This window comes from Ordospora pajunii (assembly GCF_021821965.1).
Source record: "Ordospora pajunii strain FI-F-10 chromosome Unknown Cg_08A, whole genome shotgun sequence".
Lineage (NCBI taxonomy): Eukaryota > Fungi > Microsporidia > Ordosporidae > Ordospora > Ordospora pajunii.
The window spans coordinates 37,745-54,966 of record NW_026848127.1 but is presented as its reverse complement, the minus strand read 5'-3'; the positions used below and the strand labels follow the sequence as shown (position 1 = coordinate 54,966).

The 17,222-nt window shown below is 45.3% G+C and overlaps 17 protein-coding genes and 1 non-coding gene across 18 annotated transcripts; 12 read left to right on the top strand and 6 right to left on the bottom strand.

Moving 5' to 3' along the window:
• Window positions 1–87: 87 nt before the first annotated feature.
• HK407_08g12820 (DEAD/DEAH box helicase) lies at window positions 88–3,291 on the top strand (the record flags this gene model as incomplete). Its single annotated transcript, XM_060421249.1, has 1 exon — window positions 88–3,291. One exon carries the CDS (start codon window positions 88–90, stop codon window positions 3,289–3,291), a length of 3,204 nt encoding a protein of 1,067 aa, XP_060276594.1.
• A 114-nt stretch (window positions 3,292–3,405) lies between these two features.
• On the bottom strand, window positions 3,406–3,768 carry HK407_08g12810 (uncharacterized protein; the record flags this gene model as incomplete). Its single annotated transcript, XM_060421248.1, has 1 exon — window positions 3,406–3,768. One exon carries the CDS (start codon window positions 3,766–3,768, stop codon window positions 3,406–3,408), a length of 363 nt encoding a protein of 120 aa, XP_060276593.1.
• Window positions 3,769–3,800: 32 nt separating this feature from the next.
• HK407_08g12800 (uncharacterized protein) lies at window positions 3,801–4,151 on the top strand (the record flags this gene model as incomplete). Its single annotated transcript, XM_060421247.1, has 1 exon — window positions 3,801–4,151. The coding sequence occupies one exon, from the start codon at window positions 3,801–3,803 to the stop codon at window positions 4,149–4,151; it is 351 nt and encodes a 116-aa protein (XP_060276592.1).
• A 93-nt stretch (window positions 4,152–4,244) lies between these two features.
• On the top strand, window positions 4,245–6,467 carry HK407_08g12790 (cullin; the record flags this gene model as incomplete). The annotated part of the gene is made up of 1 exon (XM_060421246.1): window positions 4,245–6,467. One exon carries the CDS (start codon window positions 4,245–4,247, stop codon window positions 6,465–6,467), a length of 2,223 nt encoding a protein of 740 aa, XP_060276591.1.
• A 323-nt stretch (window positions 6,468–6,790) lies between these two features.
• HK407_08g12780 (uncharacterized protein) lies at window positions 6,791–6,982 on the top strand (the record flags this gene model as incomplete). Its single annotated transcript, XM_060421245.1, has 1 exon — window positions 6,791–6,982. The coding sequence occupies one exon, from the start codon at window positions 6,791–6,793 to the stop codon at window positions 6,980–6,982; it is 192 nt and encodes a 63-aa protein (XP_060276590.1).
• A 651-nt stretch (window positions 6,983–7,633) lies between these two features.
• Window positions 7,634–8,275, bottom strand: HK407_08g12770 (putative transcription factor Tfb4; the record flags this gene model as incomplete). The annotated part of the gene is made up of 1 exon (XM_060421244.1): window positions 7,634–8,275. One exon carries the CDS (start codon window positions 8,273–8,275, stop codon window positions 7,634–7,636), a length of 642 nt encoding a protein of 213 aa, XP_060276589.1.
• Window positions 8,276–8,421: 146 nt separating this feature from the next.
• On the bottom strand, window positions 8,422–8,503 carry HK407_08g12760. The gene has a single exon. It is a non-coding gene; the product is annotated as a tRNA-Leu (tRNA).
• A 116-nt stretch (window positions 8,504–8,619) lies between these two features.
• On the top strand, window positions 8,620–9,879 carry HK407_08g12750 (NLI interacting factor-like phosphatase; the record flags this gene model as incomplete). The annotated part of the gene is made up of 1 exon (XM_060421243.1): window positions 8,620–9,879. One exon carries the CDS (start codon window positions 8,620–8,622, stop codon window positions 9,877–9,879), a length of 1,260 nt encoding a protein of 419 aa, XP_060276588.1.
• A 150-nt stretch (window positions 9,880–10,029) lies between these two features.
• Window positions 10,030–11,136, top strand: HK407_08g12740 (uncharacterized protein; the record flags this gene model as incomplete). Its single annotated transcript, XM_060421242.1, has 1 exon — window positions 10,030–11,136. One exon carries the CDS (start codon window positions 10,030–10,032, stop codon window positions 11,134–11,136), a length of 1,107 nt encoding a protein of 368 aa, XP_060276587.1.
• Window positions 11,137–11,406: 270 nt separating this feature from the next.
• Window positions 11,407–11,982, bottom strand: HK407_08g12730 (uncharacterized protein; the record flags this gene model as incomplete). Its single annotated transcript, XM_060421241.1, has 1 exon — window positions 11,407–11,982. One exon carries the CDS (start codon window positions 11,980–11,982, stop codon window positions 11,407–11,409), a length of 576 nt encoding a protein of 191 aa, XP_060276586.1.
• Window positions 11,983–12,242: 260 nt separating this feature from the next.
• HK407_08g12720 (uncharacterized protein) lies at window positions 12,243–13,178 on the top strand (the record flags this gene model as incomplete). Its single annotated transcript, XM_060421240.1, has 1 exon — window positions 12,243–13,178. The coding sequence occupies one exon, from the start codon at window positions 12,243–12,245 to the stop codon at window positions 13,176–13,178; it is 936 nt and encodes a 311-aa protein (XP_060276585.1).
• Window positions 13,179–13,432: 254 nt separating this feature from the next.
• Window positions 13,433–13,738, top strand: HK407_08g12710 (putative ribosomal protein L24e; the record flags this gene model as incomplete). Its single annotated transcript, XM_060421239.1, has 1 exon — window positions 13,433–13,738. One exon carries the CDS (start codon window positions 13,433–13,435, stop codon window positions 13,736–13,738), a length of 306 nt encoding a protein of 101 aa, XP_060276584.1.
• Window positions 13,739–14,091: 353 nt separating this feature from the next.
• On the bottom strand, window positions 14,092–14,376 carry HK407_08g12700 (uncharacterized protein; the record flags this gene model as incomplete). Its single annotated transcript, XM_060421238.1, has 1 exon — window positions 14,092–14,376. The coding sequence occupies one exon, from the start codon at window positions 14,374–14,376 to the stop codon at window positions 14,092–14,094; it is 285 nt and encodes a 94-aa protein (XP_060276583.1).
• A 52-nt stretch (window positions 14,377–14,428) lies between these two features.
• HK407_08g12690 (RNA polymerase Rpb5) lies at window positions 14,429–15,037 on the top strand (the record flags this gene model as incomplete). The annotated part of the gene is made up of 1 exon (XM_060421237.1): window positions 14,429–15,037. The coding sequence occupies one exon, from the start codon at window positions 14,429–14,431 to the stop codon at window positions 15,035–15,037; it is 609 nt and encodes a 202-aa protein (XP_060276582.1).
• Window positions 15,038–15,140: 103 nt separating this feature from the next.
• Window positions 15,141–15,497, top strand: HK407_08g12680 (uncharacterized protein; the record flags this gene model as incomplete). Its single annotated transcript, XM_060421236.1, has 1 exon — window positions 15,141–15,497. The coding sequence occupies one exon, from the start codon at window positions 15,141–15,143 to the stop codon at window positions 15,495–15,497; it is 357 nt and encodes a 118-aa protein (XP_060276581.1).
• HK407_08g12670 (uncharacterized protein) lies at window positions 15,484–15,705 on the top strand (the record flags this gene model as incomplete). Its single annotated transcript, XM_060421235.1, has 1 exon — window positions 15,484–15,705. The coding sequence occupies one exon, from the start codon at window positions 15,484–15,486 to the stop codon at window positions 15,703–15,705; it is 222 nt and encodes a 73-aa protein (XP_060276580.1).
• Window positions 15,706–15,769: 64 nt separating this feature from the next.
• HK407_08g12660 (putative diphthamide synthesis protein) lies at window positions 15,770–16,810 on the bottom strand (the record flags this gene model as incomplete). Its single annotated transcript, XM_060421234.1, has 1 exon — window positions 15,770–16,810. One exon carries the CDS (start codon window positions 16,808–16,810, stop codon window positions 15,770–15,772), a length of 1,041 nt encoding a protein of 346 aa, XP_060276579.1.
• Window positions 16,811–16,858: 48 nt separating this feature from the next.
• HK407_08g12650 (uncharacterized protein) lies at window positions 16,859–17,131 on the top strand (the record flags this gene model as incomplete). Its single annotated transcript, XM_060421233.1, has 1 exon — window positions 16,859–17,131. The coding sequence occupies one exon, from the start codon at window positions 16,859–16,861 to the stop codon at window positions 17,129–17,131; it is 273 nt and encodes a 90-aa protein (XP_060276578.1).
• Window positions 17,132–17,222: the final 91 nt, after the last annotated feature.

Below are 17,222 nucleotides of genomic sequence, written 5' to 3'. Positions count from 1 at the left end.
AAACCTGAGGTCCTCTGTTCCGGGCTTCTTTGCAAGTCAAGGCCTTGGTGCATGCATGTGTAGTGCATTATGTATGCACCCATTCAGATGGATGAGCTGGTCAAGAAGGTATCTTCTCGTCTCGGAACATCTGCTGAGGAAACATCAGGCATGATTGCACAGGCACTGAGCAGCAGTATGCACCAAGAGCAGCTGCTTGAGCTGCTTGGATACGAAATGATCGACGAAGTTATAGCGATATGTGCAAACAAGCAGTACTTCATGCCTCAGGAAAGTGTATCAGAAACCCAGCACTATGTAGAATATGTGTTTCCAGAGCCTGTGGCCACGGATGTGTGCAGCTCGGAGCTGGTTGAGGTGGATGCAGTTGGTGATGATGGAAAGTATTTTGAATACAGAATGTTTAATGCTGTGCAATCAAAAGTGTTCCGTGCTGCATATCAAACAGATGGAAACCTGCTTGTGTGTGCACCGACGAGCTCTGGGAAAACGGACATTGCACTGATGGCTGTGCTAAGGGCGTTGGCGAAGGGGCACAAGGTTGCATATGTTGTGCCTATGAGAGCACTTGCAACAGAAGTTGCTTGCAAGTACAGAAGGATGTTTGGAGGATCCAAGGTTCTTGAGTACACAGGAGACACAGATGCAGATACAAAGGATGTGCTGAAGAGCGATGTGATTGTCTGTACGCCTGAGAAGCTTGATGTTGCAACAAGAAAGCTACACAATGTATTTTGTGAAACAATTGGCCTTCTTGTCATTGATGAGGTGCATATTCTTCAGGACGACCGAGGGCCTGTTGTGGAGGCTGTAGTGTGCAGAATAATGAGATACATCGAGTCAGTGCAGCGACACATACGAATTGTTGGGCTTTCAGCAACGCTTCCAAACTACATGGACGTGGCGATTTTTCTGAAGGCTGAGCATGTGTTTGCATTTGGACAGGAGTACCGACCTGTTCCGTTGAGGATGTCGATTGTTGGAATGAAGAAGGGCAGTAAGGAAAGCGAGGAGCAGGAGTTTCTCAAGAAAAAAGTGCAGGGATACCTGAATGAGGGGAAACAAGTGCTGGTGTTTGTGAATGCAAGAGGCGAGACAGTCAAGACTGCAAAGCTTCTGATGGATTTGTGTGCAGGTGCCTGTGCCAAAGGCCATGCTTTGTCTGGGATCATGCTCAGCCTGATAAAAGGAGGAGTTGGCATTCATCATGCAGGGCTTCCCCGACGGATCAGGCTGTACATGGAGGAAGCGTTCCGTCGCAAGGAGATTGGGGTGCTGGTGACAACATCGACGCTTGCATGGGGAGTGAATCTACCTGCATATGCAGTGATTGTCAAGGGAACAAGGTTTTATGACGGAGTGATGGGAAGGTTTGCTGACCTTGGGATTCTGGATATTCTGCAGATATTTGGAAGGGCAGGGCGGCCTCAGTTTGGAAGCAAAGGAGAGGCATGCCTGATAACGACTGCAAGGATGCTTGACCATTATGTTTCGTTGATGAAGAACAACACAAATATTGAGAGCCGGCTTCTTAGGCATGCAGCAGACACAATCAATGCTGAGATACATCTCGGCGCGATATGTAGCATTTCAGCAGGCGTTGAGTGGCTGAAAAACACATTTATGTATGTACGGATGTTCAAGAATCCAATGCTGTATGACCTGAGCATGGATGATCTTGCGAATGAAGATGATGTGCTTGCCCGCTACATGGTATTGGCATGCAACAGACTAGAGGGTGCGGGATTGATAAGGATATGCAAGCAGTCTGATGATTATATGGAATGGCGGCTCTGTGGCTCAGAGTATGGGAGGATTGCAAGCGTGTATTATCTGTGCCATGAAACAATGGAGAGATGGCAAGAGGCGATTGCAGATGTGAGTGGTGCCGATTCGATCCTTGGTGTGTGCTTCATGGCCAAGGAGTTTTGCACATTGCGATGCCGAGAGGATGATGAGGAGTGTATACAAGAACTTTGCGAGGAGATGGGCTTGAGGTATGAGATGTGTGTTGAGTGCAAGCTGAATGTTCTTGTGAGAGCGTATATGAAAGGGCGTGGTATAAGCAGGTTTTCATTGGTGTGCGACACGGAGTATGTAATCAAGAACCTGAAGAGGGTTTTGACAGCATTTGGACATGTGCTAGTGCTTGAGAAGATGCATGCAATGGCGATGGAATGCTGCATGCTGCAGAAAAGGATAGAACGACAGAAGCAGATGCCTTGGAATGGTAGCAATGTGATTGTGGACCTGACGAAAGTCAAGGAGATGCTGAGGATGAAGATTGGCGTTGAGATGAAAGCATGGTGCTGGGTTTTTGTGTGGAATGAGGAGAAAGTGATCCACTCGGAGATGTTTGAGCAGAGGACAGAGTCGTACATAAGATCAAACGCCAAGAATGTCAAGATTCAGGTAATTTGCAGAGATGAGTGGAAGGGGTATGAGAAGGAGTGTGTGGTGAAGGTAGATAGCAGTGCTAAAGCGCTGTATGAAACAGGTGTACATGAGTGTGAGACACCATGGTCCATAGTACAGAGGAAGCAGTGCTGCCAGCATTTTGATGCGGTAGAAAGCCTTGCTGAGCTTGAAGAATATGTCTGCAGATGGATGCATGGAAGTCTTAGCAGAGCGAGCAATGGGAATGGAAACCAACAAGATGTACAGAAGAGTGGAACAGAAAGCTGCGTTGTTTTTACAGATAAGAAGATTGTGATGAGAAATCGGGAGGAATGCATGGTTGAAGGCTGCAGCATGTGTTATAACGGAAAGCTGAGCTATGCTCCTGGAGTGGCATTGTCGTATCTAAGGCCGGATGTGCCGCATGGAATGAATATGTGCATTTTCTTTGATTTTGAGATAAACATAAAGCTGATTCAGATGGACTGTGAGGTGTTCAGAGAGAGGCTGAAGCTGATTAGCGCCAGTATTTTCTCGATGGTTGATCTTGGAGCAGAGCAGGTTGTGATTATTGCGCCTGATGAGAATGATGCAAGGCATACGATGCAGGACCTTAACACAAGGATGATACTGAGCGACATGCAGTTTGAGGGAGATGGCCGAGTGAAACGGGGCGTTCCAAGATCTAGGCAGCGTGGTGTGTATGTGGCTACGTTTGATGAAGCAGCGACGATTCGTGGGCATCCTGTTGTTGTTCTGAAAGGATGCAGCGGTATTCACGGATACTTTCCTGTGTACGAAGTGCTGAGGATTTGCAATCGAAGGAAGGTATATGTGTATGAAAGACGCAATTACATTGAGTACTTGAATTCTTGTGTGCTAGTAGATGGCTGATTGCAAGTAGGCATTCAAGCCCTGCAGCCTAGGCATGCAAACAAATTCATATGATGAATAAATGTTTTATTGGGTTAGGATGACTGTGATGAGTAGAGCCATATGATGGATGCTCTAAATAAATGTCAATGCCAGGGTGATATCGTCTTTATCTCCGATGCTGCAGATCTTTTCCCTGGGTGCATCCATGACGAGCAGTAGTCCACCAAACGACGCCTTCAGCACTGCCCTTCTGCCTTTGTTCTCCACGCAATACACTTTTCCGTGTGTCAAGTAATGGCAGTCGATGTTGTCATTGAATCCTTTTAGTATTTTGATCTCGACGGTGTGTTTTGAATCCAGCCTGCACAATACAGAGTTGTAGTCCAGGATGATCGACGTGTCCGTTGACTCCATGCATGCTCTTGAGACGTTTGAGTACAGCTTGCCATCCTTGTCTATTACCGATGGTCTGAATGTGTCTACCACTATCTGCATAGGGGTAAAAAAAGAGTGATTAACATCCCTGGATGCACACTGAAGACTGCCATGTAGGAATTGCAGGCACGGCTGATGAACTGCCTGAGCACGGCGATGGAGGCTTCGAGAGGCTGTTGCCTGTTGAGTTTTACATGAATTTGCGAATGCGAGATGACAGGGGAGCGGAATCATGGAGCAGTGCGTTTATGCAGGGAGAAAAGCGTGTTAGTGGAGAGCAGCCTGGATGCACTGCAAGCTTTTTGAGGATGCTGAGTGAAATTGAGGAAGGGAGTCTTGGATTGGAGAATGAAGTTTGCAGGTTACTAGATAGGGAGAAGAGGATAGAGCAGGAGAATGAGATTTTAAGAGCATTTCTGCATGAGGCAGTTGAGAAGCTGTAGTGTATTTAGTGCTTATGGGTAACGAAGACTGTGGAAGATGTGCATGCAATTTTGTGTGGATAATTGAGGAAGGCAGTAAACAAACAAAGAGGGATGGATGTTGGAAGGGATCCTGTGGATGAAGATGAGTTTGCAAGGATATGGGGATTGATTGAGGAGGAGATGGGGAAGCTTGGGACAGGAATGAACTGCAATGCAATTGAGGTGTATAACTGGGTGTATGTGGTGTGCACGTCATGCACAATGAGGTTCGAAAGCAAGCTGTATTGGAAGATAGGCGACTTTATGTACATGAAGGCGCGGGAGATGAGAGCCGAGATTTTTGGGAGAGAGAACTGGGTACAGGGATATAATGAGAAGTTCCGGCAATTCAGGGAGATTATTTGTGCAATTGATGAGATGTGTGACTTTCTGAATGAGTGTGTAAGAGAAAGGACGATTCGGGATCTTGGGTTTTTGCTGTGGGAGAGATGTATTTTGCAGCAGACAATGAAGTACAAGCACACAACGCTTGGGGCAGAGCTTGTGAATCGCTGCAAGGCTGAGGAAGTGAGGGAGGCGATTGAGTCGATGAGGCTGATAGTGCCTGACCAGAAGCAGCCGTTGCTGTACTACACGCAGAGATATGAGCAGTATGCAATACAGAGGATCAGAAGTAAGTATGAAGAGGAGGCAAAGCAGCAGGACATGGATGCAGAAAGATACTCGTTCTATGTGAATGAGAAGATATGCCATGAAAGGAGCATGCGAGACAAGATATTTTTGGAGGAGTCGTGGCCAAAGGTGGAGAGTGTGCTTGAGGATGTGTTTTTGATGAACAAGAAGGAAAGGCTGTTTGAGGAGGTGTATGGAATATTGTGCCAGTACAGGCTTCCTGTTGAAAAGATTACAAGGATGGTGAATGAGGGGACGGATAGGAATGGATCTGGGGCATCTGGATCGTGTGAGAATGATTTTTATGAGCTTCATGGCACGTCTCCTTGTGCTGGCGAGGGAAGCATGAGGTTTGCCAGGGATGTTTTTCTGGAGAGGATGTCTGTAGTGTATGAGAACCTGAGTGGGCTGAAGTCGGCATATGCTGTTTTGAAGGATGTTCTTGTAAGGTATGTGCGTGAGAAGTGTGAAGAGAATGCCAGTGGATATGGAGCTGGAGTTGAGCCATTGTATACGTTTTACTGTATGCTAAGGCATGTGGTTGGTGTTGGGTATCTTGAGGATAAGGAGTGCCTACAGGTGCTCAAGCGTGAGCTTTCTGCAGCTTGCTCGAAGCTGAGGCCGAGCCTAGAGGCCAGGCTGCTTGATTTCTGTGATTCTATGGTTGAAGATCCGCAGAGCGTGTTTGTGTTCCTGAATAAGAGGTCGGCGGTGATGCATAGGGAGGCGGAAGGAGGAGCGAATGATAGCAAGGCTATGATTGGGGCAAGGATGGATACATACAGCAAGGCTGTGTTTGTGAGGAGAGTGTTTGGGACGCTTTTTAAGATGGTTGATGGCAAGCAGGGCTTCTATGAGATGTATCTTGATAGGCTTGGCAAGCGACTGCTGAACGGGAAGCCGAATCCTGAGGAGGAAAGAAAGTTGGTGCAGCTGATGAGGAGGAAGGGCAATCATGACTTTGTGAGGAAAGCAGAAGCGATGATTGGGGATGTGGTGATATCTATGAGCTACAACAAGGATGCAGAGAAGTTTGTGTGGGTGCTTACACAGGCATACTGGCCAAGCAATGAGGATGTTGAGGTAGAGATTCCATATGAGCTTGAGATGATCAGGAGGGTGTATGATGGCAAGTTTGAGAGGAAGCGGCTGCAGTGGGCATGGCAGCTTGGAAAAGTGGTTGTTGAGGCGATGGGACGAGAGGTGGAGATGAGTATTTTGCAGTATGCAGTGTTTGATCTATTTAACAGATACGAAAAGATAGATGCGGAGTTGGCGAGGAAGGAGACAAGGTTGAGCAGCAAGGCTGTTAAGAGTGTGATGGTGTCTTTGATGAAAGGGGGATTGGTGTTGAGTATGGATGGGGAGTATATGCTTGGAAGCAGTGAGGATATAGGGATAAGAAGCATATGCGGGCTGTATTGTAACGAGGCAGATGAGCCTGACCATGAGATTGATATGCATGTGTATTACCAGTCGCTGATATCGAAGATTTTGAAAGCAAGCAAGCAGATGGGCATTGCAAGTCTTGTTGAGGAGGCAAAGAAACTGCATACGGAATGCATTGAGTATGATCCGGCGGCTTTTGAAGAAGGAATACGGACGCTTGATGAGAAGGGTATATTGGAACGGAATGGCGAAGTATGTGTTTATGTTCCTTGAATGTATCTGAGGCTGCTTGTGCTTGTGCTGAATGCATTAATCAAGTATTGTAAGATTATAGCGCTAGTTATACGGAAGTATGAATGAAGAGACAAGGAATGCATACTTGAAAGAAATAGAAGAGCTAGAGAGGCTAGTGAAAAGTGAAGAAAGGAAGTTGATGGAGATGAAGAGGAATATTAATGAAGAATAAAGCAATGTATTTGAAGCGAATATGTTTAGAATGGTTTGTTATGTCATTGATACCTTGGTGCTTGTTCAATCAACAAATTTTTTGCTTGGTTGATTTTTGATGCTATATATGGGCTTCCGCCTCTATCTGGATGATTAATTCTAATGAGTGTGCGGTATCGCTGCATGACGGTCTGCCCAGAGTGCTGAATATCAAGGACAAGCTTCGCCTCCTCTGTATCCATTGTGTGTTTGAATCCTTTTGGATAACTCATGAGCTTGTTGAGGTTGTGCATGAGTCTTTGAAGCAGATGCATTGTTCCAGCAGGACAATTTTTTCATAGCAAATGAATATTGAACAAGTGCGGCTCCCTTGATGGACATTGAGCGTGTTATTGAGGGAATAAGATCGAACGATGCAGAGGAAAACACAATGATGATTAAGAGTATTTATGAGCACTATGGACTGCTTGATGACAATAGCATTGAGCGGATGGTGCCGTCGATTGTCTACTATCTGTGGAAACTTCCGAAGTTTACGGAGCAGAAGCGGTTTGTGATGGATTTTCTGCAGCATACGGACCATAGGATGAGGATGCTTGTGTTCAGATACATCCTTGATAAGTGGGATGAGATACAGCTCGTCAGAATGGACAAGTTTTACTTCCTACTGAAGAGGCTTCTGGAGTATTATCCATTGAGCAAGGAAGTAATCAAGGAGCTGTTTGATGCCACGCCCAACATAAGCCTGAAGGCATATATAGTTAGGTGTATTGTTGAAAGGCTGAACGATGCAGAAACGTGCCTTGACGAAGAAGTGGAGGAGTTTCTGGCTGCGTTTGTTTCGAAGTGTGCGCCTGCACTGCTTTTTTCGACTAAGTCGCTGAGGTTCAGAAAGGAGACAGTCATGAAGTATGCAAAGAGTAAAGAGGTTGCAAGGAAAAACAGAGCAGCATTATACTCGATGATCAAATAAATAGGATGATACATATGATCTACTCTTCGAGCTTGATGAAGCTGAACTTGCTTTTACACTTTTTGCATACAGGAATGAATTTGCAGAACACAGAGAGGCAGATTGGGCACACAAGGCCGAGGAGGATCTGCTTTCCGTGGCAATAGCAAGTGGCCGAGAATCCAAGAGGTTGGAGAGGCTTTCGTGTTCCCAGCAGTGATAGCAAGAATCTCAGGCACTGGGTCTCGTCAGAGAAATATTCACCGCCAGTGGATGCACAGCATTGTAGGATTGTTTTATTCTCTACGAGCGAGAATGCATTTATCTTGATCCTAAATCTCTGTGCAGCAAACATGCACTTGATGTATCTGAGATACTCGTCCTTGTGCTCTTCTCTGAGTGTAAAGATGACTATTTGCGATTCTTCGCTTCTATGCAGGCACAGGGCATATCCAAGGTCACCAACGCTGTATCTGGTCTCGAGAGCTGTTATGGAGTATATTGCAGAAATGTCGTTCTCGAGTGTGTCGAAGACCACACATCTTGAGCTCACAATCACAATTCTGTTTTCTCTGGAAGACTTCTGGTATGCATTCAGGAAGACCACCACATCAGCAAACAGGTCGCGTGTTGTCATTTCCCAGTCGTCCTTGTGGAGATCTATGAGAAGAAAAAGAATCATTGGGGACACTGGCTACCTGTGTGTTATGAAAAGCATAGCAGAGCGTAAACGCTGCATCATATGGTGTAGGCACAGTGAGCATAGGGAATGTGTGGCACTACAGATTGGCTGTGCGATACATAAATATGCAGTTATACGTGCCAAAATGTCAGAAACGGGATTCGAACCCGTGCCTCTCGCGAGAATACGACCTGAACGTATCGCCTTAGACCACTCGGCCATCCTGACTGCGACTTCAGCAGCACCTCCCACCACTCAGGCCAGCAGCCGTATCATACGAATGCACATGCTACCCTCTGCACACTTGCTTATATATTATTGTGTGCCAGTCCTCTTGTTTCGTAATGGTTGGGTGTAGCCATTCTGTTCGGTTGGGCAGTCTTTGTGGAGAGTGTGGCGCAGAGATCTCTGAGGATGAAAGCCTGTTCTGTGCACTCTACACCACGAACGACGTGCAAATCACGCACAAGCAGGCGGTTTCTGCCTACAGAGCACGGATGAAAGAGTTGCAACGCAGGAAAAAGCTGATTCTTGTGCTGGACCTTGACCAGACAATACTGCACACAGTGATGCACGATGCATGCAGTGCCCGGCTACAATATGACTCGGAGAGTTTTGTGATGGATGGATGCACGTACTTCGTGAAGCTGAGACCGAATCTCCGGCATATGCTCGAGATGATATCGACGATCTATGAGATTCACGTTTACACAATGGGCACACGAGCATATGCAGAAAGGATTGTTGCGATTGTTGATCCAACGGGGTTGTACTTCCATGACAGGATCATCACAAGAGATGAAAATCAGGGAATGCTGGTGAAGAGCCTGAGCAGGATGTTTCCATCGGAGCACAGGAATATCGTGATTCTTGACGACAGGGCTGATGTGTGGGACTTCTGCGAAAACCTGCTTCTTGTAAGGCCGTTTTGGTATTTCAATTGTGTAGACATCAACGACCCACTGAGGCTGAGGAAGAAGATACAAAGAGAAACAGGGCTTGATGTGATTGAATGCAAAAGTAAAAGAGTGGATAAAATAACAGATAGTGAAATTGTTGAGAAACTAGAGGAGATTGCATTGGGGATAGCACCAGACAGCACAGTGCACACAGGAGATGCTAGGTACGATGCAGCACCCAACTCAAACGGACACAAGAATCACAACGAACACCCGAGGTCTCTGGATGATGAGCTGTTGAAGATCACCAAAACATTGAAGCGAATACATAGGAGGTACTTTTCTAGTATGCATGGGAATGTAAAGAAAATATTGAGGGCGTACAGGAAGAAAGTTTTTGATGGAAAGAGAATCTTTGTTGCGGAGACGGCTAACAAGCAATGGCTGGCAAAGGTGATTGAAATGCATGGAGGAGTGGTGGGTGTTTCTGGCAACTGTGTGGATTGCATCGTCTCGCATTCCAAAGGTGATGTTGAAGATCTAGCAAGGCGGTTTGAGTGTCTTGTTGTACAGCCAGGCTGGGTGGCTGAATGTGTGTATTCATTGAAGGGAATAAACTACGGAAAGTACATAGTGTGCGATTACAGAGTTAGGGATGAGTATGAAAGCGAGATTGAAAGGATGTTTATGGCCGACGATGGATAAGCCTTGCACTGACAGCAGAGGTGCGATGCCAAGAATAGTTTGATTGTCTGAGCGAATTGATTTGTAGATATTGCTTTATATGACAAACAGTGACTGGGCATAAGATTATTTGTTTTTGATTAGGCAGCGGAGATCCCTATGAGTATTGTGATGCAGGAGATGATGCATGGCATACTTGGAGTTCTTGCAAGAAACAATGCGGTGCGCCTGGTTGTTCTGTATCTAGTGTTCTACTTTGGAAGATGTGTACGCAAGCCGGACGTGTTCTATGGAGGAGAGCGGGTGGGAAGCGTATACAAGATGAACAGTTTGCATAAGAGCTACTATCCATTGATTATTGCGCCGTTTGGAGTAGTTCAAACTGTTCTACAGCTGTTCCGAAGGCCGGCAATCCATCCCAGAACAATGGTTGTGATAGAAGCAGTAAACAATGGATCGATTGTGCTTGACATAGCTGAAAAGAATAAGGAGACGCAGAAGAATGTGTTGCTGGTTCATGGTTTCAATGGATCTGGAGATTCAACATACATGCAGTGGATGTCTGCACACCTGGTGAGGGAAGGATACCGAGTGTTTTGCTTCAATGCACGAGGGACAAAGTCAGGACTGAAGAATGCGGTGTTTTTCCACATTGGATGGACAGTGGACCTCAAGGAGGCAGTCAGGTTTGTGCTGGAGAACTACAGCGGAACGCTTGAAGTGTTTGGATTCAGTATGGGGGCGAACTGGGTAACCAAGCTGTTTGGAGAGGGCGGACTGGATCCAAGGGTTGTCAAGGGAGGAGCAGTCTGCCTTCCGTTTGACTTTTTCAAGATCGGAGGGCATTTTCAGAAGAATCCATACACCAGGTTTTTTAACTGGATACTTGCCAAGAACTTCATTAAATACATGAAAAGGAACAGAGATGCATTTAAGAATGCAGGATACGACTTTGAAACAGTGAAGAAGTGCAGGAGCATGCAGCAGATAGATATGCTGGTGACAAAGAATATCTTTGGCATAGATGATGTGGACCACTACTACAGGAGCGAGTCTGGGGGGAATTACATACACACGATATCGGTTCCATTCATCATTCTGAACACATACGACGATCCTGTCGTTCCTGCCTTTTCGATTGACAAAGACGCATGCATGAAGAATGGAAACATATTGCTTGTGATAACACACAAGGGAGGGCATCTGGGATTCTTGTCGAACATGCCAAGCAGGACATTAGCTGAGGACATACTAATTGATTTCATCAGGCACTTCTGATGTGATGTGGTAGCATGGATACACAAAATGGCAAACGCCGTGTGAATGCTGGATATGAGGAGTATAGTGCAAGATTAGTGGCCAGGATTACAATGTGAATATGCAATCAAATCCGTATGATTATCATTGCAAGCATGCATTCACAATTCACATTCTATGCATACATCTATAATAAATATGTTTTAGAAAAACTTCATTTATTACACCAGGTAATTTACATGCTGCCAATGGCTTTGCCTATGTGCTGCATGATAGCAGCCATGTGCTAGCTCAAGCAAACCCTCTGCTTTTCATTTCGTTAGTAACAAGATCGCGATATGCATCCTCAAGATCATCGAGGCTGATTGGGTTGAGCCTTATTGTTCTCAAAAGCATGCCCTCGCATTCCTTAAGCACAGATGCCGTGCTAGGCGAAGCCTGCATGCTTTGGTTGACTCTATTTACCATTTGCTTGAAATGCATTATGTAATTTGAGCCTGTTACTTTTTTCTTGTGCGCAGCATTGCAGTGCAGATTTTCTCTCAGCTTAGTGATAATGTCTTCGATCGGCAGCTCTTCAGCCATGACAAACGAAGGCATATCATGCTTTGAGGTAGAAAGCTCGGTGTCGGTGAGTATACAGTACGATGTTTCGTTTCGCTTTGCCAAGCAGTATATTTCGTATCTCTGCGGTTTCATGGTGCAGTTCTGCACAATGTAGACCGTGTGTGGATCCATATTGCTTAGCTCACTTCGCATTGCCCTGAACTCTGTGTTCAGGTGGACAACGTTGAAGTGTTCAGCCATGCATGACTTGAGCTTTTCTATATATCTATCTGCATCTCCTATCAATACAAGAACAGGCATCCCAAGGGTGCATTATGCTACTCGATGTATGCTCTTACAGGCTATTGCATAGCATAGCAACCATATTTATGCTGCTGTGGCGCAAATGCATTGATTGGCGATTGCGATGCATCTTTTCATGTGTGAATGCAGCAGCAATCGATGTGTGCATCAGATTTGCACACTGATTTACGAGTCTGAAACGCCGAGTTGCTTCTTTATGAGTCAAACATGTTTCGTGTCTACGAACGGATAAAAACAAAGCAGGCATCTGCGAGTAGATGCTGGTGCTGTCCGTTATTGTTTCAATTGCAGCTGTTGCAGCAAAGGAAGCAGCCATGCCTGAAGGCCTCGGCAGTAAGATTGAGGGATTTGGGCCTACTGCGTTCGACAACTTATTGAGTCCAAGCGTCCCTATCTCCGACTTGACAGGATACGTAGGCGACCACAACCACAAAAGAAGCCACGAGGGCTTTGGAAACCTCAGCCTTGTTGAGTTCAACATGGAAGCCGAAGGCACTTCTGATCGAAACGCACTTGTGGATGTCGCGTGGAAACTCCTAGACTCATCGCATGCATCAGTCATGACACTACAAGCCATCAGGAAGAGCGAGGTTGATGCACTGGGCACAAAGGTGCTTGGACATTACGGAATCCTGAATGCCGATGAGGGATCAATCGACATTAAGGAGGGCCCAACTGCATATCTTCCGATAGTTTTTGACACACAGTATGTTAAGCCAAGGGCGAATGGATACTACAGAAACCCGGAGCAGAGCAAGATTATCTATGCAAGCTGGGCGGTGTTCGAGGAAATCGCCACCAAAAAGTGGTTTACAGTGATCAATCTCGATCTGTACAATGCCTACGAAGAAAAGATCGAAGTGGAGATGGCAAACATCCTCCGTGACATCCGCCAAGACCTCACAATCAGCACGAAGCCGGTGTTTTTCATGGGAAGGATCAATGTTGTCTCCGACAGGCTCAAGAGGGTTATTGAGGAGGGCTACACCAATCCGCTCGACAAGGACATAAATGCCAAGAACGAGGAGCGATTCACGATGAAGAATCGCTCTGACATGATAACAAACCAGCAAAGAGACTACATACTTATCAGTGATAGGAACAAAAATGTGAAGACGGTCAACTATGCAAGGGTGCTAAGAGTAGGCATTCCGGGACTTAACTATCCAATCCATACGATAGTGTCGCTGTAGGTATTCTTAGCAGCATCAAAACAGCACGAGCCCAATGTGCTGATATGAATGAAGCTTGAGTATTAATAAAGATTGCGTTTTACATCATGTGTGTGTTGTTTAATTAATGTCTCTGAGAACCGCGGTGCTTTAGTAGCCAGCGGATTGCACATTTGATACATCTGTGCTTGGCTTGTTTCATTTGCATTCGATTGGATGCATCAATACACGAGCATCTTATGCATGATATTTTTTCAAAAAGCACTCCCTTCAAGATGATCCAAGGCGTATCAACGTATTCTGGACGAAGCATACCTAAAGGATCCGGCATGTTCAAGATTATGAATGATGGAAAGACGATTTTGACGTCGTCTAATAAGGAGAGGAGACTGATTGCACGATGCATCAATCCAAGGGATGTCAAGTGGACCATTTCTAGCAGGGAGTTCCTTGGAAAAGAGGCCCAATACGTAGTCGAGAAGATGAATGTGCAGAAGACCAAAATTGTTCGTGGATTCAAGAACATTGGCGCAAGCTCGATGCAGAAGTTTATGGCAGGTGGCAGGCCATCTGAGAAATAAATTGGTTTACTTCTGAATGTTTTGTTTGTACACCCAAGCCACAGCCAAAATACTGAGGCTGTGCTGCCATGTATGCCTATGATGTGCATTAGAATGTATTCTGCATGGCTTGAGTGTGTATTGCATTGATTCCTTGTGAGGTTTTATGGCATCATGCATTATGGAGTTGCATTGACAATGAATGCTTAACACATGCTAGTACTTCAGTATGCTTTTATTGTTATGGTTTTAATAGTCATAGATTGTGCATATGCTTTGCAGCTTTATCTTGGCTTACTCTTACTGAATCGAATTTATGAATGCCTGAAGCATAATTTCGGAGGAATCGGTTCAAAGATATTGCAATACTTTTATCAGAACATGCCTGGATACTTTGATGCAACATTGATAAATCGGTGGTACATATCGATGTCAAATTCGCCTCCTATTGGATGCACGCTGCTTTCGTTTAGCATTCCGTTCTCTACTGTTCCGCACACAAGTACAAACCCAGACCTGTATGAGTCGATATTTGAATGCCTAACATACACCTCTCTGTTTATGCATCTCAGCACAACGGCTCCGTCTTCAAGGCGTTCAAACTTGCCCACTACTGAAACGCTTTCGCCTTCGTGCCCTGTAACATCCTCCAAGTACATGGGAGGCAAATGCGGCGGTATGAAATGCACAAAATGAATCCCTGCGCAATCCATGGCATGCGACATACGAGCTCTGTGCTTAAGTAGAAATACAACAATAGAAATGGCAAGGGACAGGGGATACAGCACCACTCAGGAAATAATGGATGTTGCTGAGTTTTACGAGAAGTATCCGTTTGCTCTTACGAAGAGATCCACGATGAACTTCACAGCGGTTGATGGAAACAAGCCGGTTGCGGTTCACTTTGGGGATGACGAGAAGATGGGGAAGAAGGTCTTTGAGGTATTGGTGTCTCAGTATGAGAAGGACGGGATACTGCATCTGGTTCTTGTGGTTGCACAAATGCCGAGTCCAACAGTGATGTCGATGATATCACTGATGCCTCGGCTTGTGATTGAAGTGTTTTTGGTGGAGGAGCTTGTGTTCAACAAGACAAAGCATGCATGGGTTCCTCCACACAGGATCCTGTCGAGGGAGGAGCGGGAAGCCGTCTTGAAGAGTCTAAAGCTTAACCCGCAGGATCTTCCTCGGATTCAGAAGAGCGACGTGATCGCTAGATATTTTGGAGCAAGGCAGGGAGACGTTATGGAGATCATAAGAAGGTCTAAGACAGCGGGAGAATGTGTCTACTATAGGGTTGTTGTTGACAAGCAGAAATAAAATGTTTGGTCTGGTTTGGTTTATTGAGCAACACTTGGATATGTGGTGCGCTTGTTGAAGGAACTATGCAGTTATAGTTATATGTGATATGCAACACCCTGGAATGGATGGTTTATTGAAGCTGTTGCAGTTGAACACAAGATTCGTCACAAACAAGATTCCAAAAGAGTTTCTGCAACGAAGAGTGGGGCTTGGATATGCAATGAAGTATCAGAAGCTGGACAGGTCAGTGATACAGACATGCATTAGATCGAAGAGGAAGAATGAAGAGCTGGCACACAGTATGCCGCTGAGTAATAGCAGTGCTATGCACAATGCCAACACAAATGATGGCGATGATGGCGAGTGCGGCCGATCAGGTATCGTAAAGCAACGAAATACAAGTGCACACTCATACAGAACATCAAAGAAGGAATGCACAAAACAGGTATGCAAGCCAGCCCCGAATGAAAAAGCTTGACGATGCACATGATCTGGAGATCACAAAGATTCTTGCAAAGGTGATGCAAAGCAGCTATAAGAAGAAGCAAGTGAATGAGATTGTTTCAAGAGTAGTGCAGAAAATTGAAGCAGTCATTCATTTGCACGACAACAGTCAAATCATCGAGTCATTGAAGTCTGAGTTTGCGGCTCTGAAGCAAGAAGCATACTCATTTATGAAGCCATAGGATGGTGTTAGGCTAGGAACTACTATATAAAATGCTGTATAAAAGCACGGTGGAATGCTATGCATCAACTGTAGTTATTCCACTTTGCCTTGTCATCCTGTGAGTAGTAATCCATAAGATATTCCCCACCACCATAAAACACTTCGAATGGATTCAGAAGCGGTTTCTTGAATGTCATTCCCCAGTCTATGCTAAGCCTTGGGCATGATATCTGTACGAAGCTGTCTATAAATTGGTATCTATCCAGATCCTTCTGTTTGATTTCCTGGAGCATAATCAAGTAAATGTCATATTGTTTGAGCCTCTCAAGAATATTTCTGAGGATTTTCCTGTTGCCTTGTCTTCCCAAGGTTCCAAGAATCACGCCAAAAGACCTTCCCTGGAATGCCTTTCTGATATCCTCTTTCCTGTTGTTTGTCATGGCCTCGTAGTCATAGAATTCTCTTGTCATTGTCCTGCTGAAAGGACAGTATTTGTAGAAGTCAAGATGTGGATTTCGAATCATTGCGCTTTCTAGGTGGAACCTGCCATCTCCGATCGATATCACGGCCGACACGCCATCTATCCTGGGTGAAGTGCATCCAAGAACCTCGCCTCCGCTCAGCGGCTTGACCTGTGGCAATACGCCAGGCCTATTACCCTTCTCAAGAACCTTCTGCAGTCTATGGATGCTTGAGTTAAATTGTACGGTTCCTATTATTGCTATTCTGCCAGGGATGCTTGCTCTGATAATCTCTGCAGCATGCTCAACATCTATTCTGATGTCCACAAACACATACAGCACTTTGGTGTCCATCTCGCTTATAGGAACCAGGCACGAATGCCCATAGTGTATTAGAAGGTCTGACTTAACATTCTTGTCGTCTATGCAGCATCCGCCGTACACAACATCATTTAGAACAACACACTCCGCATCGGTGTATCTTTCTATTATATCGATTATTACCAGCGCATACTTGAGCAGGCCGTCTGGAAACTGCAGCGTTACTTTCTTTGCACCTAGTCGTTTAATTGTTCTGAGTGTCTTGCCAACCTCAAAGTTGTAGTTGCTGGGCAAATATTTCAAGCATTCCGGAGCCACATCCTCTTGCTTGAGAACAACCATAAGGCCATTGTGCGAAATTAATTTGAATGACACAGCACCCTACTTCGAATGGATGCAAACAAGCTACTACAGAGTGATAAGTGTAAAGCGATGCTTGTTGAGGCGCTTAAATCGCATATCAAAAGACACGGGTTTGACAAGCAGATCGATGACTTTCTTAACAATGTAGTCTATTCAAAGATGCATGATGCAGTAGACAGCAACGAGGCCTTTACAATGCTGTACAACTTTGTTATTGCGAATCTTCCGCCTGAGGTGCAATATGAATTCTATTGCGATGTGAGGAATTTTATAAGCGAGAATGTAACGATCGACGAGTGATCGGATTGGGAAAGAAGGGCTTTGTGTTTGGGTACATGCAATAGCAAGACCAGTGTTTCAATTCAACACTATGTTTCAATCGGCGTTGATA